General features: G+C 60.4%; 1 protein-coding gene across 1 annotated transcript; it reads right to left on the minus strand.

Annotated features, from left to right (window-relative positions):
* Positions 1–328: 328 nt before the first annotated feature.
* Positions 329–22,047, minus strand: USP4 (ubiquitin specific peptidase 4). The gene is made up of 22 exons (XM_073645193.1): positions 21,755–22,047; positions 19,004–19,131; positions 18,767–18,897; positions 18,561–18,687; positions 17,727–17,872; positions 17,590–17,648; positions 17,374–17,514; positions 14,832–14,946; positions 13,209–13,382; positions 7,808–7,966; positions 7,495–7,719; positions 7,335–7,418; positions 6,493–6,587; positions 5,165–5,353; positions 4,841–4,929; positions 4,517–4,756; positions 4,291–4,361; positions 4,103–4,218; positions 3,825–3,974; positions 1,974–2,077; positions 1,804–1,892; positions 329–830 (listed from the first exon to the last, which is right to left on the minus strand). Exons 1-22 carry the CDS (start codon positions 21,910–21,912, stop codon positions 678–680), a joined length of 2,943 nt encoding a protein of 980 aa, XP_073501294.1. The 5' UTR covers positions 21,913–22,047; the 3' UTR covers positions 329–677.
* Between the last annotated feature and the right edge of the window lie 3,791 nt (positions 22,048–25,838).

Here is a 25,838-nt window from a genome sequence, read left to right on the forward strand (position 1 = left end):
CAGGAGATGGAACGCAGTCCAGGAGTCAGCACTCCCATTATCCACCCACCTCCACCGCAGCACTTTCTAACTTTCCTTCCCTACTGCCGGAGAGCCGCTGGGAGTTGTAGTCCGTTGGTGACAATCTTGGTTCCTGAGTTGCGACACTTGTGACTAGACGCAATCAGAGGGCAGACGGCGGCCCGCTGGGGAGGGCAGACGGCGGCCCGCTGGGGAGGGCAGACGGCGGCCCGCTGGGGAGGGCAGACGGCGGCCCGCTGGGGAGGTTATCACTGCGCCCCGATGACCGGCCTGTGTGAACACGGCTCTGTGAGAATGAGGCTTTGGCTCTGCTTTCATCATGACATTTAATGGCACCCATCCCCCACAGCACAGCGCTCCACAGAGCCCCCTGCAGATCGTCCTCCGCTTTGTACATTGTGCGATGCTTTACAGGAAACGTCCCCATAAAATACAGAGCAATAAATAGCCCCACCCCCAACAGGAAGTAAGGACACCCTCGGCCGAGAGCCAATCATAGGGCGGCACGGTGTGATGGCTGCTGGTGCTCCGCCCATCTGTCCACAGACCGCGAAGGGCCCATCCTCCACCTGCGAGCTGGAGGGAGGGTGCAGCTCCTGTCACCCCCGGCCTCGCACCGGGGGCCCCTCCGCACAGGGCCACGTGGGGCTCCAGCATTAGTTGGTGTCCATACAGTCCAAGTCCTGCTGTCTATCCTGTTCCCCAAGGTCGTCCTCAGCAGGGGGAGAGGCGAGGGACACCGCCGGCGAGGAGGCCGCGAAGCTGCCGCCATCTTGTCTCTGGTAGAACAGCACGTAGGCCGCCTTCGTCTAGGAGAGAGGAAAAGACGTCTGAGCGAAGACCACTCTGAGCGATGGCCGCCGGCCAACCCTGTCCCCCCATCCCAAGTGATGGCCGCCGCCCGTCCCCCTCAAACCAGGTGCGATGCCCGACCCCGCCAAACCCCGAGCGACGGCCGCCATCGCCCAACCCCGCCATACCCCGAGCGACGGCCGTAATCGCCCAACCCCGCCAAACCCCGAGCGACGGCCGTCATCGCCCAACCCCGCCAAACCCAGAGCGACGGCCGCCATCGCCCAACCCCGCCAAACCCCGAGCGACGGCCGCCATCGCCCAACCCCGCCAAACCCCGAGCGACGGCCGCCATCGCCCAACCCCGCCAAACCCAGAGCGACGGCCGCCATCGCCCAACCCCGCCAAACCCCGAGCGACGGCCGCCGGCGCCCAACCCCGCCAAACCTTGAGAACCGGCGCCCAACCCCATCTCCCCGAGCGACGGCCGCCCGACCCCATCTCCCCCCCGCACCCCGAGCGACGGCCGGCCAACCCCATCTCCCCCCTGCACCCCGAGCGACGGCCGCCGCCCGACCCCATCTCCCCCCCGCACCCCGAGCGACGGCCGGCCAACCCCATCTCCCCCCGCACCCCGAGCGATGGCCGCCGGCCGACCCCATCTCCCCCCCGCACCCCGAGCGACGGCCGGCCGACCCCATCTCCCCCCCGCACCCCGAGCGACGGCCGGCCGACCCCATCTCCCCCCCGCACCCCGAGCGACGGCCACCGCCGCCCGACCCCATCACCCCCCGCACCCCGAGCGACGGCCGCCGCCGGACCCCATCTCCCCCCACACGTGTGATGGCAGACATCCTGTGAATGGCCGCACACAGGCAGAAGCTGCAGCGCCTCGGTACTCCACCATGCTGGGGGCACCGCCAGCTGTGACGGCCCCAGTGCCAACAGCTGTCATGGCGGCAGCGCACAGAACATGACCATGACACCTACCACAATCTGATCTTCAGACGCCGGGGAAACGCTGCTGTCATCAAAGTAATACCACTGCTGCGTCTCCTGGTTCTTGGCATACGCCGTGTCTGCGGGGAGAAAGGCGCCCGTCAGCGCGAGACATGAGGCGGAGCCGCCGCCTGCGCCATTACTGCAACCGCCATACTTACAATGGCCGCCACCCATGCCGCCATAGTGATTGGAAACCGCTACAAGATCGTACACGTAGGGCCCGGCCGTGGGGTCACACACAAACTCCGACATGTTAAGGTTTCTGGAACACAGAGCAGAATAATCCCCTAGGTGTAGAGAGAGCGGGCCGACCACAAGAGGGTATCCTCACCCTGTCACCACCCGCAGGAGCCCACGACCCGCCACCACCCTGTCACCACCCGCAGGAGTCCCCGACCCGCCGCCACCCGGTCACCACCCGCAGGAGCTCCCGACCCGCCGCCACCCTGTCACCACCCGCAGGAGCCCCCGACCCGCCTCCACCCTGTCACCACCCGCAGGAGCCCATGACCCGCCACCACCCTGTCACCACCCGCAGGAGCTCCCGACCCGCCACCACCCTGTCACCACCCGCAGGAGCCCCCGACCCGCCTCCACCCTGTCACCACCCGCAGGAGCCCCCGACCCGCCTCCACCCTGTCACCACCCGCAGGAGCCCCCGACCCGCCACCACCCTGTCACCACCCGCAGAAGCCCCCGACCCGCCTCCACCCTGTCACCACCCGCAGGAGCCCCCGACCCGCCGCCACCCTGTCACCACCCGCAGGAGCCCCCGACCCGCCGCCACCCTGTCACCACCCGCAGGAGCCCATGACCCGCCGCCACCCTGTCACCACCCGCAGGAGCTCCCGACCCGCCGCCACCCTGTCACCACCCGCAGGAGCCCCCGACCCGCCTCCACCCTGTCACCACCCGCAGGAGCCCCCGACCCGCCTCCACCCTGTCACCACCCGCAGGAGCCCCCGACCCGCCTCCACCCTGTCACCACCCGCAGGAGCCCATGACCCGCCACCACCCTGTCACCACCCGCAGGAGCCCCCGACCCGCCTCCACCCTGTCACCACCCGCAGGAGCCCCCGACCCGCCTCCACCCTGTCACCACCCGCAGGAGCCCATGACCCGCCACCACCCTGTCACCACCCGCAGGAGCCCCCGACCCGCCTCCACCCTGTCACCACCCGCAGGAGCCCATGACCCGCCACCACCCTGTCACCACCCGCAGGAGCCCCCGACCCGCCACCACCCTGTCACCACCCGCAGGAGCCCCCGACCCGCCTCCACCCTGTCACCACCCGCAGGAGCCCCCGACCCGCCTCCACCCTGTCACCACCCGCAGGAGCCCCCGACCCGCCTCCACCCTGTCACCACCCGCAGGAGCTCCCGACCCGCCTCCACCCTGTCACCACCCGCAGGAGCCCCCGACCCGCCGCCACCCTGTCACCACATGCAGGAGCCCACGACCCACCACCACCCGCAGGAGCACCCTACCCACCACCACCCTGTCACCACCCGCAGGAGCCCCCGACCCGCCACCACCCGCAGGAGCCCCCGACCCGCCACCACCCGCAGGAGCCCCCGACCCGCCACCACCCGCAGGAGCCCCCGACCCGCCACCACCCGCAGGAGCCCCCGACCCGCCACCACCCTGTCACCACCCGCAGGAGCCCCCGACCCGCCACCACCCGCAGGAGCCCCCGACACGCCACCACCCTGTCACCACCCGCAGGAGCCCCCGACACGCCACCACCCGCAGGAGCCCCCGACACGCCACCACCCGCAGGAGCCCCCGACACGCCACCACCCGCAGGAGCCCCTGACACGCCACCACCCTGTCACCACCCGCAGGAGCCCCCGACCCGCCACCACCCTGTCACCACCCGCAGGAGCCCCCGACCCGCCACCACCCTGTCACCACCCGCAGGAGCCCCCGACCCGCCACGACCCTGTCACCACCCGCAGGAGCCCCCGACCCGCCACCACCCTGTCACCACCCACAGGAGCCGCCTTACCCGATGGGGAACTCGACCACCGCGTCCAGCTTGTCCCTCCAGTAGCGGTTATACGAGAAGCGCTTTAAATGCACCACAAGGATTTTTGGCAAAGACCAGAGGTCAAACTTTTTGGTGGCCCGCTGATGCTTCCGGCAGTTTGGGCAATACCTGGAATTAAGAGCAGTCTGAGGCAGAAGGCGGGGGGGGGGGCCAGGGCACCCGCGGGAACAGGGGGGCGGGGCCAGGGCACCCGCGGGAACAGGGGGGCGGGGCACCCTCAGAGGGTGGGCGCTCACCAGGGGTCGTGCTCTCCCAGCACCTCGGTCTTGGTGAACAGCTGGATGCAGTCTCTCAGAGCCACCGTCATCTTCTTCTTCTGCGGCTGCAGCATGGACTCGTGCTTATCGAAGGCCTGTAGGAAAGAGGAGGTCACAGGAGCCCCAACCATCGCCTGACTACAACCCCCATCATGCAGAGCCCTCACCTCCGCCTCCTGATCATCGTAATACGACTTCTTCGTCTCCGTGTCCCAGTCTATGGCCACAGTGGAATAGGCTAAGACAGACCAGATAACAGCAGAGTCGTCAGCAGCCGCCTCGGTCATCATACCAATAAGTGGTGACTGACTGCAGCCTCCCCACAGCCTGCTGAATTGGCTGATAACAGAGAGCAGCAGACAGGGCAGGCCGCATGGTCCTGACCATACTCACAGGTGAGTTTCAGGACGGCGCCCTCGGCCGGCATGCTGCCCACATCGGACGTGGCGTAGGAGTTGACCAGGCTGAAGCAGAAGAGCCTCTTGCGGACGTCCTGGGCTTTCTTTGGCATTTTATTGCAGGGACTACAACCCTCAGAGTTCTCCTCCTCCACACTGTCGTCTGACTGACCATTGGACTCCTCCGGGGACTCGTCCCGCTCCTCATGCTCCTCCTGATGATCCATCTCCTCATCTAAAAAACATGGAAAATAAGTCTGAGTCCAGCAGGAGGTGCTGCGTACGCCGGACGAGCGATGGCGGCTGCCACAACATTTACCGTCGTAGATCCCGTTTGAGCCATTGCAGGAAGTGGAGATGCCGGACGGACAGGAGAATTCCTCCGGTAACGGGGCCTTAATGTAACGCCTGCGGGAGGAGGCAACACGTGAGGAAGGGCGACCAACCCAATGCAAGCCCCCTACCAACAATGCAAGAGGATGCACGTACCCCCCGCCCCCCCAACAAGGCAAGAGAGGACGCCGTACCCCCCAACAAGGCAAGAGAGGACGCCCGCGCCCCCCAACAAGGCAAGAGAGGACGCCCGCAGCACAAGGAGGTGACGCCTGTTGACCCCAGAGGGTGCGGTCTTGATGCCACTTACCGGATTCTCTCCAGGACGAGGTTGTACAGCATGTCCGCCGTCAGCTTCTGCCGGGGCACGGAGATCAGGAGCGGCTGCCCGTACAGGATGGTGCCGGCCGCACTGCTCTGCCGGAATCGCTTCTCCCGGAAACAGATGGGCAACGTCAGCCAATCAGAATCCGAGCCCCGCGACGACTTCACCTCGTACCTACAGCAAACGCAACCATGAGGGGAGACCACTGGGGGAGGAAGGAGGAGAGACCACTGGGGGAGGAAGGAGGAGAGACCACTGGGGGAGGAAGGAGGAGAGACCACTGGGGGAGGAAGGAGGAGAGACCACTGGGGGAGGAAGGAGGAGAGACCACTGGGGGAGGAAGGAGGAGAGACCACTGGGGGAGGAAGGAGGAGAGACCACTGGGGGAGGAAGGAGGAGAGACCACTGGGGGAGGAAGGAGGAGAGACCACTGGGGGAGGAAGGAGGAGAGACCACTGGGGGAGGAAGGAGGAGAGACCACTGGGGGAGGAAGGAGGAGAGACCACTGGGGGAGGAAGGAGGAGAGACCACTGGGGGAGGAAGGAGGAGAGACCACTGGGGGAGGAAGGAGGAGAGACCACTGGGGGAGGAAGGAGGAGAGACCACTGGGGGAGGAAGGAGGAGAGACCACTGGGGGAGGAAGGAGGAGAGACCACTGGGGGAGGAAGGAGGAGAGACCACTGGGGGAGGAAGGAGGAGAGACCACTGGGGGAGGAAGGAGGAGAGACCACTGGGGGAGGAAGGAGGAGAGACCACTGGGGGAGGAAGGAGGAGAGACCACTGGGGGAGGAAGGAGGAGAGACCACTGGGGGAGGAAGGAGGAGAGACCACTGGGGGAGGAAGGAGGAGAGACCACTGGGGGAGGGGGGAGGAGAGACCACTGGGGGAGGAAGGAGGAGAGACCACTGGGGGAGGAAGGAGGAGAGACCACTGGGGGAGGAAGGAGGAGAGACCACTGGGGGAGGGGGGAGGAGAGACCACTGGGGGGAGGAGAGACCACTGGGGGGAGGAGAGACCACTGGGGGGAGGAGAGACCACTGGGGGGAGGAGAGACCACTGGGGGGAGGAGAGACCACTGGGGGGAGGAGAGACCAGAGACCATGGGGGCCCAGGAAGTACTCCTCCCAGAGGTCAGGATTCCCATTAGGGCAACATAAAAGGTCGTTTCATCACAGAAAACCCCCTTATATGGAAGCTCTTAAGTCCCCAAAGTGCCAGCCCCTCTGTGACTGACCAGCCCCAACACCGATGCTACAGCACCCCTTGTGGCCGATATACCAAGACACACACGAGAGAGAGAGACATGACCGTACACAAAGAGATCGTCGCGCTCCATGATGTGACTGAGCATCTCGTCCGACTGGAAGATCTTGTGAAAACGGTGATTGTAGACATCAGTCACCACCATCTGCGGGAGAGAAGAGGAGGAGGTGAAGATGGGGGGGCGTAGAATCAATCAGGAGGCGCGAGGGGCGGCGTAGAATCAGAAGGCGCGGGTGAGGGGGGCGTAGAATCAATCAGGAGGCGCGGGTGAGGGGGGTGTAGAATCAGAAGGCGCGGGTGAGGGTGGCGTAGAATCAGAAGGCACGGGTGAGGGTGGCGTAGAATCAATCAGGAGGCGCGGGTGAGGGGGGTGTAGAATCAGAAGGCGCGGGTGAGGGGGGCGTAGAATCAGAAGGCACGGGTGAGGGTGGCGTAGAATCAATCAGGAGGCGCGGGTGATGGGGGCGTAGAATCAAAAGGCGCGGGTGAGGGGGGCGTAGAATCAAAAGGCACGGGTGAGGGGGGCGTAGAATCAAAAGGCACGGGTGAGGGGGCGTAGAATCAGAAGGCACGGGTGAGGGGGCGTAGAATCAATCAGGAGGCGCGGGTGAGGGGGGTGTAGAATCAGAAGGCGCGGGTGAGGGTGGCGTAGAATCAATCAGGAGGCGCGGGTGATGGGGGCGTAGAATCAAAAGGCACGGGTGAGGGGGGGCGTAGAATCAGAAGGCACGGGTGAGGGGGCGTAGAATCAGAAGGCACGGGTGAGGGGGGCGTAGAATCAAAAGGCACGGGTGAGGGGGGCGTAGAATCAAAAGGCACGGGTGAGGGGGGCGTAGAATCAGAAGGCGCAGGGGGCGTAGAATCACAGTGCGCGGGTGAGGGGAGCACTTACATTTTCGGCAGGCACTCCTGACAGTTTAGAGAGCGCGGAGCAGAGGTCAGAGACCGCCCCCATTTTAGGCACAATCAGTCGGTACTGTGCAGGAGAGAAGAGGCGACGTCAGGTCACATGTGAGCTCCCCGGACACGCCACACATCAGACCAGAACTCACCTGGGTGGGCTTACACTGAGGGTCCGCTCGCACCAGGAACACTTCCATAGTGCGATCCTTCTTCATGGGGAGGGGAAGAGTGAGATAACAGAACGGGTCGAAGGTCACAGACACCTTAGAGCACTCAGGACACACGAGTGTGGACTTAAAGAGACCGTGGAAAATGTCCACAATGATGGAGTTATTCCGCCGCAGGTGATTGTCCCACGCCTCTGTGGCCACCACCTGAGGGATGGCAGACGTGAGCAAGTAAGGACTCAAGAGTCCAAGGCCTCCCAAACACCAACCGCGGCCCCTCCCCACCCCCACATACCGAATCCGGCCGTCCATTTGCGTCCTTCAGCTCCAGGTACGGCTTTTTCTTAACTCTGTTGAGATCTTCATGCAAACCATCGAGAAGAAACGCTAGGAGCTCCTGAGAGTCCTGCTGCTGGTACCCCGAGAACTGCGGGGCGAAGCGGCCCACCTGTGTCTGAGAGAGCCAGCAGTGTACACAGTGACTGCACCAGCGGAATAGTGAGTGCAGCTCTGGAGTATAATACAGGAGGTAACTCAGGATCAGTAATGTAATGTATGTACACAGTGACTGCACCAGCAGAATAGTGAGTGCAGCTCTGGAGTATAATACAGGATGTAACGCAGGATCAGTAATGTAATGCATGTACACAGTGACTGCACCAGCAGAATAGTGAGCGCAGCTCTGGAGTATAATACAGAATGTAACTCAGGATCAGTAATGTAATGTATGTACACAGTGACTCCACCAGCAGAATAGTGAGTGCAGCTCTGGAGTATAATACAGGATGTAACTCAGGATCAGTAATGTAATGTATGTACACAGTGACTGCACCAGCAGAATAGTGAGTGCTGCTCTGGAGTATAATACAGGAGGTAACTCAGGATCAGTAATGTAATGTACACAGTGACTGCAGCAGCAGAATAGTGAGTGCAGCTCTGGAGTATAATACAGGATGTAACTCAGGATCAGTAATGTAATGTATGTGCACAGTGACTGCACCAGCAGAATAGTGAGTGCTGCTCTGGAGTATAATACAGGAGGTAACTCAGGATCAGTAATGTAATGTACACAGTGACTGCAGCAGCAGAATAGTGAGCGCAGCTCTGGAGTATAATACAGGATGTAACTCAGGATCAGTAATGTAATGTATGTGCACAGTGACTGCACCAGCAGAATAGTGAGTGCAGCTCTGGAGGATAATACAGGATGTAACTCAGGATCAGTAATGTAATGTATGTGCACAGTGACTGCACCAGCAGAATAGTGAGTGCAGCTCTGGAGGATAATACAGGATGTAACTCAGAATCAGTAATGTAATGTATGTACACAGTGACTGCACCAGCAGAATAGTGAGGGCAGCTCTGGGGTATAATACAGGATGTAACTCAGGATCAGTAATGTAATGTATGTACACAGTGACTGCACCAGCAGAATAGTGAGTGCAGCTCTGGAGTATAATACAGGATGTAACTCAGGATCAGTAATGTAATGTATGTACACAGTGACTCCACCAGCAGAATAGTGAGTGCAGCTCTGGAGTATAATACAGGATGTAACTCAGGATCAGTAATGTAATGTATGTACACAGTGACTGCACCAGCAGAATAGTGAGCGCAGATCTGGAGTATAATACAGGATGTAACTCAGGATCAGTAATGTAATGTATGTACACAGTGACTGCACCAGCAGAATAGTGAGTGCAGCTCTGGGGTATAATACAGGATGTAACTCAGGATCAGTAATGTAATGTATGTACACAGTGACTGCACCAGCAGAATAGTGAGTGCAGCTCTGGAGTATAATACAGGAGGTAACTCAGGATCAGTAATGTAATGTATGTACACAGTGACTGCACCAGCAGAATAGTGAGTGCAGCTCTGGGGTATAATACAGGATGTAACTCAGGATCAGTAATGTAATGTATGTACACAGTGACTGCACCAGCAGAATAGTGAGTGCAGCTCTGGAGTATAATACAGGATGTAACTCAGGATCAGTAATGTAATGTATGTACACAGTGACTGCACCAGCAGAATAGTGAGTGCAGCTCTGGAGTATAATACAGGATGTAACTCAGGATCAGTAATGTAATGTATGTACACAGTGACTGCACCAGCAGAATAGTGAGTGCAGCTCTGGGGTATAATACAGGATGTAACTCAGGATCAGTAATGTAATGTATATACACAGTGACTGCACCAGCAGAATAGTGAGTGCAGCTCTGGAGTATAATACAGGAGGTAACTCAGGATCAGTAATGTAATGTATGTACACAGTGACTGCACCAGCAGAATAGTGAGTGCAGCTCTGGGGTATAATACAGGATGTAACTCAGGATCAGTAATGTAATGTATGTACACAGTGACTGCACCAGCAGAATAGTGAGTGCAGCTCTGGAGTATAATACAGGATGTAACTCAGGATCAGTAATGTAATGTATGTACACAGTGACTGCACCAGCAGAATAGTGAGTGCAGCTCTGGAGTATAATACAGGATGTAACTCAGGATCAGTAATTTAATGTATGTACACAGTGACTGCACCAGCAGAATAGGGAGTGCAGCTCTGGAGTATAATACAGGATGTAACTCAGGATCAGTAATGTAATGTATGTACACAGTGACTGCACCAGCAGAATAGTGAGCGCAGCTCTGGAGTATAATACAGGAGGTAACTCAGAATCAGTAATGTAATGTATGTACACAGTGACTGCACCAGCAGAATAGTGAGTGCAGCTCTGGAGTATAATACAGGATGCAACTCAGGATCAGTAATGTATGTACACAGTGACTGCACCAGCAGATAGTGAGTGCAGCTCTGGAGTATAATACAGGGGGTAACTCAGGATCAGTAATGTAATGTATGTACACAGGGACTGCACCAGCAGAATAGTGAGCGCAGCTCTGGAGTATAATACAGGATGTAACTCAGGATTAGTAATGTAATGTATGTACACAGTGAGTGCACCAGCAGAATAGTGAGTGCAGCTCTGGAGTATAATCCAAGAGGTAACTCAGGATCAGTAATGTAATGTATGTACACAGTGACTGCACCAGCAGAATAGTGAGTGCAGCTCTGGAGTATAATACAGGATGTAACTCAGGATCAGTAATGTAATGTATGTACACAGTGACTGCACCAGCAGAATAGTGAGTGCAGCTCTAGAGTATAATACAGGGGGTAACTCAGGATCAGTAATGTAATGTATGTACACAGTGACTGCACCAGCAGAATAGCGAGTGCAGCTCTGGAGTATAATACAGGAGGTAACTCAGGATCAGTAATGTAATGTATGTACACAGTGACTCCACCAGCAGAATAGTGAGTGCAGCTCTGGAGTATAATACAGGATGTAACTCAGGATCAGTAATGTAATGTATGTACACTGTGACTGCACCAGCAGAATAGTGAGTGCAGCTCTGGAGTATAATACAGGATGTAACTCAGGATCAGTAATGTAATGTATGTACACAGTGACTGCACCAGCAGAATAGTGAGCGCAGCTCTGGAGTATAAAACAGGATGTAACTCAGGATCAGTAATGTAATGTATGTACACAGTGACTGCACCAGCAGAATAGTGAGTGCAGCTCTGGAGTAAAATACAGGATGTAACTCAGGATCAGTAGTGTAATGTATGTACACAGTGACTGCACCAGCAGAATAGTGAGTGCAGCTCTGGGGTATAATACAGGATGTAACTCAGGATCAGTAATGTAATGTATGTACACAGTGACTGGACCAGCAGAATAGTGAGTGCAGCTCTGGAGTATAATACAGGAGGTAACTCAGGATCAGTAATGTAATGTATGTACACAGTGAGTGCACCAGCAGAATAGTGAGTGCAGCTCTGGAGTATAATACAGGATGTAACTCAGGATCAGTAATGTAATGTATGTAAACAGTGACTGCACCAGCAGAATAGTGAGTGCAGCTCTGGAGTATAATACAGGATGTAACTCAGGATCAGTAGTGTAATGTATGTACACAGTGACTGCACCAGCAGAATAGTGAGTGCAGCTCTGGAGTATAATACAGGATGTAACTCAGGATCAGTAATGTAATGTATGTACACAGTGACTGCACCAGCAGAATAGTGAGTGCAGCTCTGGAATATAATACAGGAGGTAACTCAGGATCAGTAATGTATGTACACAGTGACTGCACCAGCAGAATAGTGAGTGCAGCTCTGGGGTATAATACAGGATGTAACTCAGGATCAGTAATGTAATGTATGTACACAGTGACTGCACCAGCAGAATAGTGAGTGCAGCTCTGGAGTATAATACAGGAGGTAACTCAGGATCAGTAATGTAATGTATGTACACAGTGACTGCACCAGCAGAATAGTGAGTGCAGCTCTGGAGTATAATACAGGATGTAACTCAGGATCAGTAATGTAATGTATGTACACAGTGACTCCACCAGCAGAATAGTGAGTGCAGCTCTGGAGTATAATACAGGATGTAACTCAGGATCAGTAATGTAATGTATGTACACAGTGACTGCACCAGCAGAATAGTGAGTGCAGCTCTGGGGTATAATACAGGAGGTAACTCAGGATCAGTAATGTAATGTATGTACACAGTGACTCCACCAGCAGAATAGTGAGTGCAGCTCTGGAGTATAATACAGGATGTAACTCAGGATCAGTAATGTAATGTATGTACACAGTGACTGCACCAGCAGAATAGTGAGTGCAGCTCTGGAGTATAATACAAGAGGTAACTCAGGATCAGTAATGTAATGTATGTACACAGTGACTGCACCAGCAGAATAGGGAGTGCAGCTCTGGAGTATAATACAGGATGTAACTCAGGATCAGTAATGTATGTACACAGTGACTGCACCAGCAGAATAGTGAGCGCAGCTCTGGAGTATAATACAGGATGTAACTCAGGATCAGTAATGTAATGTATGTACACAGTGACTGCACCAGCAGAATAGGGAGTGCAGCTCTGGAGTATAATACAGGATGTAACTCAGGATCAGTAATGTATGTACACAGTGACTGCACCAGCAGAATAGTGAGTGCAGCTCTGGAGTATAATACAGGATGTAACTCAGGATCAGTAATGTAATGTATGTACACAGTGACTGCACCAGCAGAATAGGGAGTGCAGCTCTGGAGTATAATACAGGATGTAACTCAGGATCAGTAATGTATGTACACAGTGACTGCACCAGCAGAATAGTGAGCGCAGCTCTGGAGTATAATACAGGATGTAACTCAGGATCAGTAATGTAATGTATGTACACAGTGACTGCACCAGCAGAATAGTGAGCGCAGCTCTGGAGTATAATACAGGAGGTAACTCAGGATCAGTAATGTAATGTATGTACACAGTGACTGCACCAGCAGAATAGTGAGTGCAGCTCTGGAGTATAATACAGGATGTAACTCAGGATCAGTAATGTAATGTATGTACACAGTGACTGCACCAGCAGAATAGTGAGCGCAGCTCTGGAGTATAATACTGTATGTAACTCAGGATCAGTAATGTAATGTATGTACACAGTGACTGCACCAGCAGAATAGTGAGTGCAGCTCTGGAGTATAATACAGGAGGTAACTCAGGATCAGTAATGTAATGTATATACACAGTGACTGCACCAGCAGAATAGTGAGTGCAGCTCTGGGGTATATAATACAGGATTTATGTGCTAAGTGACCTGATACTTTCGGGTGGTCCTACCTTGAACATGCGCGGAGCGACATAGGAATGCTCCCCGGACCAGATCTGGCGGATCAGTTCGGCGTAGGCTGTGGCGATCTCTCCTTTCATCCCCAGTGGATTGTCCCTGTTGATCTCCTCCTTGTAGTCGTCGGTCAGGAAATACTCGGTCAGGGGGGGGGTGTTACTCAAACACTGAAACAAAACACAAGAAGTGATCACCTGATCATCGGCGCAGATTTCCCTGAATGTTCCCGGCTCCAGGACTCGGGGCAGATCCCGTCCTCCTGTGTGCATCATGTGCTGCGGATATAAAGGTGTCGCTACAGGAGGAGTGAGACTTAGTGCAGCGTCTCCTGTATGTTGGTTCGTCGTCGTCTCATTGTTTCTCCCAACCCATTTAGGGGATGTTCACACGCTGCATTTTTCCTGTGAAAAAATGCAGCGTTTTACTGTCCCAGAGAAGAGATGCGACTTCGGCCGTCTCTGCCGCTCGCTGCTACTTTTCTTGAATCATCAGTGTTTTTGAGGCATAAATTTCTGCAGGAAATACTAAGTGTGCACACGGCCTTATTATCAGCATCTGTAAAGCCACCACCCACATAAACCCGATGATCGGCGGGGCCAGGCGAGGAGCAAGGCGGGGGGGGCCAGGCGAGGAGCAAGGCGGGGGGGGGGGGGCAGGCGAGGAGCAAGGCGGGGGGGGGGCCAGGCGAGGAGCAAGGCGGGGGGGGGCCAGGCGAGGAGCAAGGCGGGGGGGGCCAGGCGAGGAGCAAGGCGGGGGGGGGCCAGGCGAGGAGCAAGGCGGGGGGGGGCCAGGCGAGGAGCAAGGCGGGGGGGGGGGGGGGGGCAGGCGAGGAGCAAGGCGGGGGGGGGGGCCAGGCGAGGAGCAAGGCGGGGGGGGGGCCAGGCGAGGAGCAAGGCGGGGGGGGGGCCAGGCGAGGAGCAAGGCGGGGGGGGGGGCCAGGCGAGGAGCAAGGCGGGGGGGGGGGGCCAGGCGAGGAGCAAGGCGGGGGGAGGGGGGCCAGGTGAGGAGCAAGGCGGGGGGGGGGGCCAGGTGAGGAGCAAGGCGGGGGGGGGGGGGCAGGCGAGGAGCAAGGCGGGGGGGGGGGCCAGGCGAGGAGCAAGGCGGGGGGGGCCAGGCGAGGAGCAAGGCGGGGGGGGGGGGGCCAGGCGAGGAGCAAGGCGGGGGGGGCCAGGCGAGGAGCAAGGCGGGGGGCCAGGCGAGGAGCAAGGCGGGGGGGGGGCCAGGCGAGGAGCAAGGCGGGGGGGGGCCAGGCGAGGAGCAAGGCGGGGGGGGGGCCAGGCGAGGAGCAAGGCGGGGGGGGGGGCCAGGCGAGGAGCAAGGCGGGGGGGGGGGGGCCAGGCGAGGAGCAAGGCGGGGGGGGCCAGGCGAGGAGCAAGGCGGGGGGGGCCAGGCGAGGAGCAAGGCGGGGGGGGCCAGGCGAGGAGCAAGGCGGGGGGGGGCCAGGCGAGGAGCAAGGCGGGGGGGGCCAGGCGAGGAGCAAGGCAGGGGGGCCAGGCGAGGAGCAAGGCGGGGGGGGGGGGGGGGCAGGCGAGGAGCAAGGCGGGGGGGGGCAGGCGAGGAGCAAGGCGGGGGGGGGGCCAGGCGGGGAGTAAGGCGAGGGGCCAGGCGGGACCTACCTGTAATGCTGAGTTCATGAAGCAAGTGTTCCCCAGGTTACTGAGACCGCACAGGCCGGGCTTACTGGAGGGGTCCCTGTAACTGTACGAGGAGCCATACGAGGAGCCATATCCACTGCAGGGGGGAGGAGAGGCAATGCTGTGAGCCGAGGGTGCACATGCGCCGCAGGGGCCTCCGGCACACGCACGCACACACACACACACACACACACACACACGATGCGGCCGCAGGGGCCTCCGGCACACGCGCGCACGCGCACACACACACACACACACACACACACACGCGCACACACGCGCACACACGATGCGGCCGCAGGGGCCTCCGGCACACGCGCACACACGCACGCCGCGGCCGCAGGGGCCTCGGGCACACACACACACGCCGCGGCCGCAGGGGCCTCCGGCACACGCACGCCGCGGCCGCAGGGGCCTCCGGCACACGCACACGCCGCGGCCGCAGGGGCCTCCGGCACACGCACACGCCGCGGCCGCAGGGGCCTCCGGCACACACGCACACGCCGCGGCCGCAGGGGCCTCCGGCACACACGCACACGCCGCGGCCGCAGGGGCCTCCGGCACACACACACACGCCGCAGGGACCTCCGGCACACACACGCCGCGGCCGCAGGGACCTCCGGCACACACGCCGCGGCGACCTCCGGCACACACACACACGCCGCGGCCGCAGGGACCTCCGGCACACACACACACACACGCCGCGGCCGCAGGGGCCTCCGGCACACGCGCACACACACGCCGCGGCCGCAGGGGCCTCCGGCACACGCGCACACACACGCCGCGGCCGCAGGGGCCTCCGGCACACGCGCACACACACGCCGCGGCCGCAGGGGCCTCCGGCACACGCGCACACACACGCCGCGGCCGCAGGGGCCTCCGGCACACGCGCACACACACGCCGCGGCCGCAGGGGCCTCCGGCACACGCGCACACACACGCCGCGGCCGCAGGGGCCTCCGGCACACGCGCACACACACGCCGCGGCCGCAGGGGCCTCCGGCACACGCGCACACACACGCCGCGGCCGCAGGGGCCTCCGGCACACGCGCACACACACGCCGCGGCCGCAGGGGCCTCCGGCACACGCGCACACACACGCCGCGGCCGCAGGGGCCTCCGGCACACGCGCACACACACGCCGCGGCCGCAGGGGCCTCCGGCACACGCGCACACACACGCCGCGGCCGCAGGGGCCTCCGGCACACACACACATGCCGCGGCCGCAGGGGCCTCCGGCACACACACACACACACGCCGCGGCCGCAGGGGCCTCCGGCACACACACGCGCACGCCGCGGCCGCAGGGGCCTCCGGCACACACACGCGCACACACACGATGCGGCCGCAGGGGCCTCCGGCACACGCGTGCACACACGATGCGGCCGCAGGGGCCTCCGGCACACGCGCACACACGATGCGGCCGCAGGGGCCTCCGGCACACGCGCACACACGCCGCGGCCGCAGGGGCCTCCGGCACACACACGCGCACACACGATGCGGCCGCAGGGGCCTCCGGCACACGCGCACACACGCCGCGGCCGCAGGGGCCTCCGGCACACACGCACACACGCCGCGGCCGCAGGGGCCTCCGGCACACACACGCGCACACACGATGCGGCCGCAGGGGCCTCCGGCACACGCGTGCACACACGATGCGGCCGCAGGGGCCTCCGGCACACGCGCACACACGATGCGGCCGCAGGGGCCTCCGGCACACGCGCACACACACGCCGCGGCCGCAGGGGCCTCCGGCACACGCGCACACACACGCCGCGGCCGCAGGGGCCTCCGGCACACGCGCACACACACGCCGCGGCCGCAGGAGCCTCCGGCACACACACGCCGCGGCCGCAGGGGCCTCCGGCACACGCGCGCACACACACGCCGCGGCCGCAGGGGCCTCCGGCACACGCGCGCGCACACACGCCGCGGCCGCAGGGGCCTCCGGCACACGCGCGCACACACACGTGGCCGCAGGGGCCTCCGGCACACACACGCACACACGACGCGGCCGCAGGGGTCTCCGGCACACGCGCGCCGCGGCCGCAGGGGCCTCCGGCACACACACACACGCGCCGCGGCCGCAGGGGCCTCCGGCACACACACACGCGCGGCCGCAGGGGCCTCCGGCACACACACACACACACACACACACACACACACACACACACACACACACACACACACACACACACACACACACACACACACACACACACACACGCGCCACGGCCGCAGGGGCCTCCGGCACACACACACGCGCCACGGCCGCAGGGGCCTCCGGCACACACACACACGCGCCACGGCCGCAGGGGCCTCCGGCACACACACACACGCGCCACGGCCGCAGGGGCCTCCGGCACACACACACACGCGCCACGGCCGCAGGGGCCTCCGGCACACACACACACGCGCCACGGCCGCAGGGGCCTCCGGCACACACACACACGCAGCGGCCGCAGGGGCCTCCGGCACACACACACACGCAGCGGCCGCAGGGGCCTCCGGCACACACACTCACCCTTTGCACACGCTGGTGCTATTCATTCCATAGCCGCCCCCGCTGTCCCCGTTTGTTATGGTGGTGGATGAGGATGAGTAGCTGCTGCTGGTGGAGGACTTCCCGGAGGTGGTGTAGCTTCTACTCGTGGCGGTACTTGATCTGAGGAATTGATGAGAGATCAGGCAAAGATTGGGGGCAGGTAGTGGCCAGACCCCCCAGACCCCCGTCACTCACTTAGTCTGCGGCTGCCGGGGCCACGTGCCGTCCGCATTCCTCTGTTCTATCACCAGGATCTGCCAGGACACAAGGAGTTAATTACTGGAGGACTGCTCTGACCTCTGACCCCAGGTGAGTGGCCGGGGCCCCATTACCTGCCCCTGGTAGAGCCCTGCGTCCTGCACCGTGTTGTCGGGCTTGGTGAGCTGCTCGAAGGTGTTTGTCATGTATTTATTCCACAGCCGCGTCTCCTTATTCCCGGGAACATTGAAGATCGTCCGCATCTCCTTCTCTATGGAGTCTGCAACCAGGAGGAGGGGTCAGACAACAGGGCAGGGCCAGGCAATGGGGGAGGGGGCCAGACCAGATGACGGGGGAGGGGGCCAAACCAGACGACGGGGGAGGGGGGGCGAGGCCAGACCAGACGACGGGGGAGGGGGGGGGGGGGGGGGTGAGGCCAGACCAGACGACGGGGAGGGGGGCGAGGCCAGACCAGACGACGGGGAGGGGGGCGAGGCCAGACCAGACGACGGGGAGGGGGGCGAGGCCAGACCAGACGACGGGGAGGGGGGCGAGGCCAGACCAGACGACGGGGAGGGGGGCGAGGCCGGGGCGACAGGGGAGGGGGCGAGGCCGGGGCGACAGGGGAGGGGGCGAGGCCGGGGCGACAGGGGAGGGGGCGAGGCCGGGGCGACAGGGGAGGGGGCGAGGCCGGGGCGACAGGGGAGGGGGCGAGGCCGGGGCGACAGGGGAGGGGGCGAGGCCGGGGCGACAGGGGAGGGGGCGAGGCCGGGGCGACAGGGGAGGGGGCGAGGCCGGGGCGACAGGGGAGGGGGCGAGGCCGGGGCGACAGGGGAGGGGGCGAGGCCGGGCGACAGGGGAGGGGGCGAGGCCGGGCGACAGGGGAGGGGGCGAGGCCGGGCGACAGGGTTGAGGCCAGGTAACAGGGAGGGGGCGAGCTGGGGCTCGGTATCCTGCACCGCTCTCACCGATAGTGTCGGCCTTGCTGAAGTGGCGCGTCACCATGTTGTCCAGGTCGCTATTCTCGCAGAGTTTCAGCTCGATCAGATACACCTCCACCTTGCAATGCTTCACGAACATGCCATGCTCCACCACCTGCAGCCGAGCAGAGGGGTCAGCACATTCTGCACCCGCCCCGGGGCCCCATGTACAGCACAGAGCGGGGGCCACCTACCTTCCTCACTATGGGCTGCTGGCCGGGCACGCTGCCATACCAGCACATGAGTTTGCCCCAGGCCTCGGTGGGCATCAGCACGTAGTCCAGCTCATCGATCAGATGCTCCTTTAATACCTGAGTGTCAGGATCTGAAGAGACAGAGCGGTGAATGCAGCGCGGCCCCCTGATGGCAGCGCGGCCCCCTGATGGCACAGCACCCCCCCCCTTCCCTCCGATGGCAGCTCGCAGCCCTACCTGCAAACAATCCGGAATTATCCACAGGTCCTGGGAACAGATTGCTTTCTCCCACGTTGTACATGTCCCACGAATCGAATCCAACATATTTCTTCCACTGTTTGTACCAGCGGCTGTCAACGAGGAACCTAGAAACAGCGGGAAAGAGTCACCGAGCGCACGGACAGCGTCAGAGGAAGTGCGACAACCCGGGCACAGAGCAGAAAGTGCACAGGCCACGCCCACATCCAGTGACATCACCGCTATGGATCATAATACACAGGGCTGGAGCTACCGGCGCCCCCTCTCAGAATATGGACTACTACACCCAACATCACAAAGCAACTGGAACCGCCCGCGGTCTCCTCCTTCCCCTCCCCGGGTCCAGCCCGCGGTCTCCTCCTTCCCCTCCCCGGGTCCAGCCCGCGGTCTCCTCCTTCCCCTCCCCGGGTCCAGCCCGCGGTCTCCTCCTTCTCCTCCTCCCCGGGTCCAGCCCGCGGTCTCCTCCTTCTCCTCCCCGGGTCCAGCCCGCGGTCTCCTCCTCCTTCTCCTCCCCGGGTCCAGCCCGCGGTCTCCTCCTCCTTCTCCTCCCCGGGTCCAGCCCGCGGTCTCCTCCTCCTTCTCCTCCCCGGGTCCAGCCCGCGGTCTCCTCCTCCTTCTCCTCCCCGGGTCCAGCCCGCGGTCTCCTCCTCCTTCTCCTCCCCGGGTCCAGCCCGCGGTCTCCTCCTCCTTCTCCTCCCCGGGTCCAGCCCGCGGTCTCCTCCTCCTTCTCCTCCCCGGGTCCAGCCCGCGGTCTCCTCCTCCTTCTCCTCCCCGGGTCCAGCCCGCGGTCTCCTCCTCCTTCTCCTCCCCGGGTCCAGCCCGCGGTCTCCTCCTCCTTCTCCTCCCCGGGTCCAGCCCGCGGTCTCCTCCTCCTTCTCCTCCCCGGGTCCAGCCCGCGGTCTCCTCCTCCTTCTCCTCCCCGGGTCCAGCCCGCGGTCTCCTGCTCCTTCTCCTCCCCGGGTCCAGCCCGCGGTCTCCTCCTCCTTCTCCTCCCCGGGTCCAGCCCGCGGTCTCCTCCTCCTTCTCCTCCCCGGGTCCAGCCCGCGGTCTCCTCCTCCTTCTCCTCCCCGGGTCCAGCCCGCGGTCTCCTCCTCCTTCTCCTCCCCGGGTCCAGCCCGCGGTCTCCTCCTCCTTCTCCTCCCCGGGTCCAGCCCGCGGTCTCCTCCTCCTTCTCCTCCCCGGGTCCAGCCCGCGGTCTCCTCCTCCTTCTCCTCCCCGGGTCCAGCCCGCGGTCTCCTCCTCCTCCTCCCCGGGTCCAGCCCGCGGTCTCCTCTTCCTCCTCCTCCTCCCCGGGTCCAGCCCGCGGTCTCCTCCTCCTCCTCCTCCTCCCCGGGTCCAGCCCGCGGTCTCCTCCTCCTCCTCCCCGGGTCCAGCCCGCGGTCTCCTCCTCCTCCTCCCCGGGTCCAGCCCGCGGTCTCCTCCTCCTCCTCCCCGGGTCCAGCCCGCGGTCTCCTCCTCCTCCTCCTCCTCCCCGGGTCCAGCCCGCGGTCTCCTCCTCCTCCTCCTCCTCCCCGGGTCCAGCCCGCGGTCTCCTCCTCCTCCTCCTCCTCCCCGGGTCCAGCCCGCGGTCTCCTCCTCCTCCTCCTCCCCGGGTCCAGCCCGCGGTCTCCTCCTTCTCCTCCTCCCCGGGTCCAGCCCGCGGTCTCCTCCTTCTCCTCCTCCCCGGGTCCAGCCCGCGGTCTCCTCCTTCTCCCCGGGTCCAGCCCGCGGTCTCCTCCTTCTCCTCCTCCCCGGGTCCAGCCCGCGGTCTCCTCCTTCTCCTCCTCCCCGGGTCCAGCCCGCGGTCTCCTCCTTCTCCTCCTCCCCGGGTCCAGCCCGCGGTCTCCTCCTTCTCCTCCCCGGGTCCAGCCCGCGGTCTCCTCCTTCTCCTCCTCCTCCCCGGGTCCAGCCCGCGGTCTCCTCCTTCTCCTCCTCCCCGGGTCCAGCCCGCGGTCTCCTCCTTCTCCTCCTCCCCGGGTCCAGCCCGCGGTCTCCTCCTTCTCCTCCTCCCCGGGTCCAGCCCGCGGTCTCCTCCTTCTCCTCCCCGGGTCCAGCCCACGGTCTCCTCCTTCTCCTCCTCCTCCCCGGGTCCAGCCCGCGGTCTCCTCCTTCTCCTCCCCGGGTCCAGCCCGCGGTCTCCTCCTTCTCCTCCTCCTCCTCCCCGGGTCCAGCCCGCGGTCTCCTCCTTCTCCTCCTCCTCCTCCCCGGGTCCAGCCCGCGGTCTCCTCCTTCTCCTCCTCCTCCTCCCCGGGTCCAGCCCGCGGTCTCCTCCTTCTCCTCCCCGGGTCCAGCCCGCGGTCTCCTCCTTCTCCTCCCCGGGTCCAGCCCGCGGTCTCCTCCTTCTCCTCCTCCTCCCCGGGTCCAGCCCGCGGTCTCCTCCTTCTCCTCCTCCCCGGGTCCAGCCCGCGGTCTCTTTCTCCTCCTCCTCCCCGGGTCCAGCCCGCGGTCTCTTTCTCCTCCTCCTCGGGTCCAGCCCGCGGTCTCTTTCTCCTCCTCCTCCCCGGGTCCAGCCCGCGGTCTCTTTCTCCTCCTCCTCCCCGGGTCCAGCCCGCGGTCTCCTCCTTCTCCTCCTCCCCGGGTCCAGCCCGCGGTCTCCTCCTTCTCCTCCTCCCCGGGTCCAGCCCGCGGTCTCCTCCTCCTCCTCCTCCCCGGGTCCAGCCTAGGCCCATGACTCAGCCTCCTGCCCGCAGACGCCGGCACCCGAGAGCTCGGCCCGTCCTCCGCCGCAGCCTCTGGCCCAGCCCCGCTCACCACTCGTCCCCCTTCCTCAGCGGCGCCTTCAGCAGATCTCCGAGCGCGTTCTTCTGGGTTTCGGTGTCCGGGCGGCTGCTGCGTTCCGGTGACGGGGTCCGGGCTGCTCGGGGCGGCTGTACCGGGCCCGGTTCGGCTCCGCCACCCCCCTCCGCCATAACTGCGCGAACACTGCGGGAGCGCGCACGTCCTCACCGCTCCTTGATGTCAAAGCGTAACGTACGCGCACGTACTAGGAACGCTCTAGGCCAAGGGCGGTAACCACGTGACTGAGTCTTCATTGCGCATGCGGGCTATGACGGGAAACCGCCGACTTGGTCACGTGACATGCACTGCCTTAATACCCGGAAGCAGTACCCGCGTAACATGGCGGCGTGCAGGGCTCGTGTAGCGCTGTGCCAGCGAGTAATGATCATCCGCTCCAGCCAATGCGGTTTCCCGCCCCCCTCCTCTGTCGGCCGTGGCGCCCCTTGTACTGTGGTGTCGGGGTCACTCTCGTCTCCACGTGGCGTCTTGTGAGACGAGCTGTGACCTCTGTAGGGCGGTGTTCACATCTAGTTACCGCTTATTTCTGTATTTTATGCTTTTCTCCTTATTTGATGCTTTTTTTCCTCTGATTTCAAGTCGCACTGATGATTTTCCTGCATCTTTTCAGGCTCCAAATAGAAGACGAGAGAGAAAAAAATCCCCCAAACCGCAGAGTTCAGCCGCGTCTTCCGACCACAGGGGGGCGCAGTTCTCATCACCGATTTGTTTGAACAGTTAAACAATTTCTGTGCAAATAAAGCAGCAGGAAAACTGCAGCATTGATGCTACATGTGAACACGGCCTACATGTCCGTCCAGCATTGTGGGTGTGATGAGAGCTGCGCCCCCTGTGGTCTGAAGACGCTGCTGGTTTGGGGCTTTTTTTTCTTGTGTTCTATTTGGAGCCTGAAAAAAAGCAGAAATGAAAAACCTTTTTGCATTTTTAAGAGCAGAATTGAAGCTTTTCTGTGTTATAAAAAGCATAAAATTAGGAGGAAAGTGCAGAAAAGAAACGCGGCAAACGCGTAACAATCGGAGGAGGGCGGTAGTGTGCGGGTCCTGCAGAATGAGGCTGCATCTGCGCTGTGTGAACGCGGCTCAGCGCTCCATTCTCGCCTTTCCTAGGTTGCATGCAGATAACTTCTCGATCTCCCCGTTGTTTCCACCAATCCCTGTGAATATTCTGGCGGGGGTGCGGGCGTCACCCTTGCTGGACACTAGCCTCTTACCTGTGGCTCAGCATTAGAACGCTGACGTTATTGTAATTGATTTCCATTATTTTTAGTAACTTTATAAGAAGAAAAATGCAACTGATTTTTTTTTCCACTCTGCAATCCAGAGACCCAGAAATGTCTGTAGAGATGTAACAGAGTCCCCGCACAATCTGCAGCCACGTCTCCCCTTCTCCCACTCGTTTCTGAGCAGCTTCGGCTGCTTCCTCCAATGCTGCAGGTTGGGAGTTGGAATCCGGAGAGATCAGATCTCAATAATATCTCGCTGAGCGCAGGTCGGGGCCTCTTGCTGCAGCCAGTCATTCTCTGCTGTTCAGCATGAGCGCTCGCCTCCAGCTGCTGAAGAAATGTCAGACACTATGGATTCTTTACACTTCAGACAGGGGAGGGATATTGTGTTTTTCCCATTCCCCACGACAGCCCCATAGGGGAGAGGGATCTGCCCCAAGGACAGGAATCCCTACAGGTTTAAAAGGCGGAGTCCTCTGTCATGCTTCCGTGGTTTCCTGTCCTTGAGGAGACCCTACAGCTCCCCTGGCGCTTCTGGAGGAGTGAAGAAATTTACCTGGCAAGCGTGGAGGCGTCTGCGGTGGCCCCCTGAAGCGTCCACGGAGTCCTCAACCTCTCCGGGGGCGGCAGGGTAGCTCCTGACCATCGGACAGGAATTTCCCGGGAGCACGGAGGAGTCACGCGCTGTAAGGGAGATATTAATGGTAGGAAAATGTTCTCCCATATTTCCCTGACATGGATATTGACCATTTCTCCCTTTTGTCAGTACCAAGCTGTCTCCATAAAAATCTCAGCACAAAGCCTCAATTAACACAGCCATGAGTAAGAGCTTACACAAACAAATGGCAGCCAAGAGGATGGCCGGGCCCGGGAGAACTTACAACCTGTTACTGTGGGCAACACCGTCACTATCGGCCTTAATGACACCGTCACAGAATTCACCCTCATCCGCCCTGAGTTTGTGTTACCAGAGGAACTCATTCCTGGGAAGACCCTGGCTGTCACCGGGTTTGGGGGTGTTCGCCGTCCCATACCGATGGCCTGAGTTTTCCTTGACTGTGGTGCGGGGAGGGGGTTAAGGGAAGTGTGGGTGTCGGAGAATCTCCCCACTAATGTGCTATTGGGAACTGATCTGGGACGGTTGGTTGCCCGATACATACCCGACAACCCTCCCAGATCTGATATGTCACAATCAATAATGTCAATGTGATGTATGATAAAAAAATGTGTGTTGTGGTAAAGGGGAACTCAGCCACATCACCCCGCGGGGTGATGCTGCTGAGGATCCCCTAAAGCGAGCCAGTATAAGTGCTAGGGGCAAGGGGAGCAAGCACGGACACCAGGAAGCAGGTCGTCCCGTGGAGGTGACCAGTGTCACACCAGATGGTGGCATGGTCAATGGTAGCTGCCCCATGACTAGCACTGCTCCAGAGGTGATGAGGGGAAACCCGGGGATCATAGGGAAAGTGGTGCCATGCCGCCAATCAGTGTCACGACAGACTGTGAAATGGCTGGGCATAGCTCCCCCTTAGGGAGCACAGCTCCCAAGGTAAAAATTATTGCAGGAAGGGTAGGCCTCACAACCAGGCAAGGTAGGAGGAAGGCACCCATAGCCTATCAAGTGTGGTGAAAACGTATCCCGAACCTGTCAGGGTGATCGGAAAGCTGGATCCCCAGCTTGTCAGACCAGCAGAAAGGGTGGCCAGGAGGTGGGCTTAAAGGGGCGATCGGTAAATCACCCCTTACGCCACCTCAAGGAGGGGGAGATATTGATATCAGGAAAATGTTTTTCCATATTTCCCTGACCTGGATATTGACCATTTCTCCCTTTTGTCAGTACCAAGTTGTCTCCAAAAAAATTTCAGCACAAAGCCCCAATTAACACAGTCATGAGTAAGAGCTTACACAAACAAATGGCAGCCAAGAGGTGCCACCAAGCTACTTTGAATGTTAGCATCTTGTCCCTGAAAGACGCAGGGGGTAATTAGTGGCAGGATTGCAATAAATCGCGTGTAACTGTTGGAGCTTGCCGACTCCACTATGAAATATTGTGAGTTCCATACGTCCGGCATTATGGTACCTGTATTTTTAGTGGCAAAATCAGCCCAGGAATGTATCCATAGTTTTCCAGGGCTGTAAGCTGAGTCAGAGAGCTGTAGCACAAAAACACCAGAATAGCAGACTGCAGCTATGTGATGTGTGGTCTGTAAATGAAGGTAAAATCATAACGGAAAAAATGACGTTGTTTGCAAGCTTCTGCACTCAATGAGCGATGAGTTATTGCAGAAGTTAGCCTTCTTAATAAAAATGTACAGGCTGGAGATCGGCCCACATAATGTCACCACAAACGGTGTGTGGACAGATCTCCCCTTAGGTATAAGAGAATACAGGAGCACTCATTGGATATAAGGATTATAAGCAACGGGTCGCATTCGATAATGCTCAAATCAAACTGGGGAGCCCCTCCTCCACCTATATTGAATCGTCGCAGCAATCTTTATAGAGTAAGTGGTCTTCTTTTATCCTTTTTATTTTATGTAACTGCTTACATAAAAGGATGTTACCATCCTTGTATATATTTTTCCTAAACACTGCCTCCCTTTTGGATTAAATATAAAGTTTAATAGTTCTGTTTCTTTTGTCCTGTAATTGTTCCCTCCCCCGAAGCCATATACACTACCGAAACGCAGGCGTCCGGCCAGGCCTGATTTATATTTCAAATTCGGCCGGTGGTGGTAGAGAATAATAATAATTGGGCTATCGTGAAGCTGACAGTGACCATACGGAGGGCGTAAACATGGATTCCAGGCTTTGGTA

The sequence above is a fragment of the Phyllobates terribilis genome, unplaced genomic scaffold (assembly GCF_046119375.1).
Source record: "Phyllobates terribilis strain yellow unplaced genomic scaffold, ASM4611937v1 Scaffold_8__6_contigs__length_399053987, whole genome shotgun sequence".
Classification (NCBI taxonomy): Eukaryota; Metazoa; Chordata; class Amphibia; order Anura; family Dendrobatidae; genus Phyllobates; species Phyllobates terribilis.

Coding starts and splice junctions, on each gene's coding strand:
- USP4 (XM_073645193.1), bottom strand. CDS start 21,912: ATGGCGGAGGGGGGTGGCGGAGCCGAACCGGGCCCGGTACAGCCGCCC. Junction 17,515..17,589: donor CCCCGGCAGCCGCAGACTAA/GTGAGTGACGGG, acceptor TCAATTCCTCAG/ATCAAGTACCGCCACGAGTA. Junction 5,354..6,492: donor GAGCGCGACGATCTCTTTGT/GTACGGTCATGT, acceptor CGTTTGCTGTAG/GTACGAGGTGAAGTCGTCGC.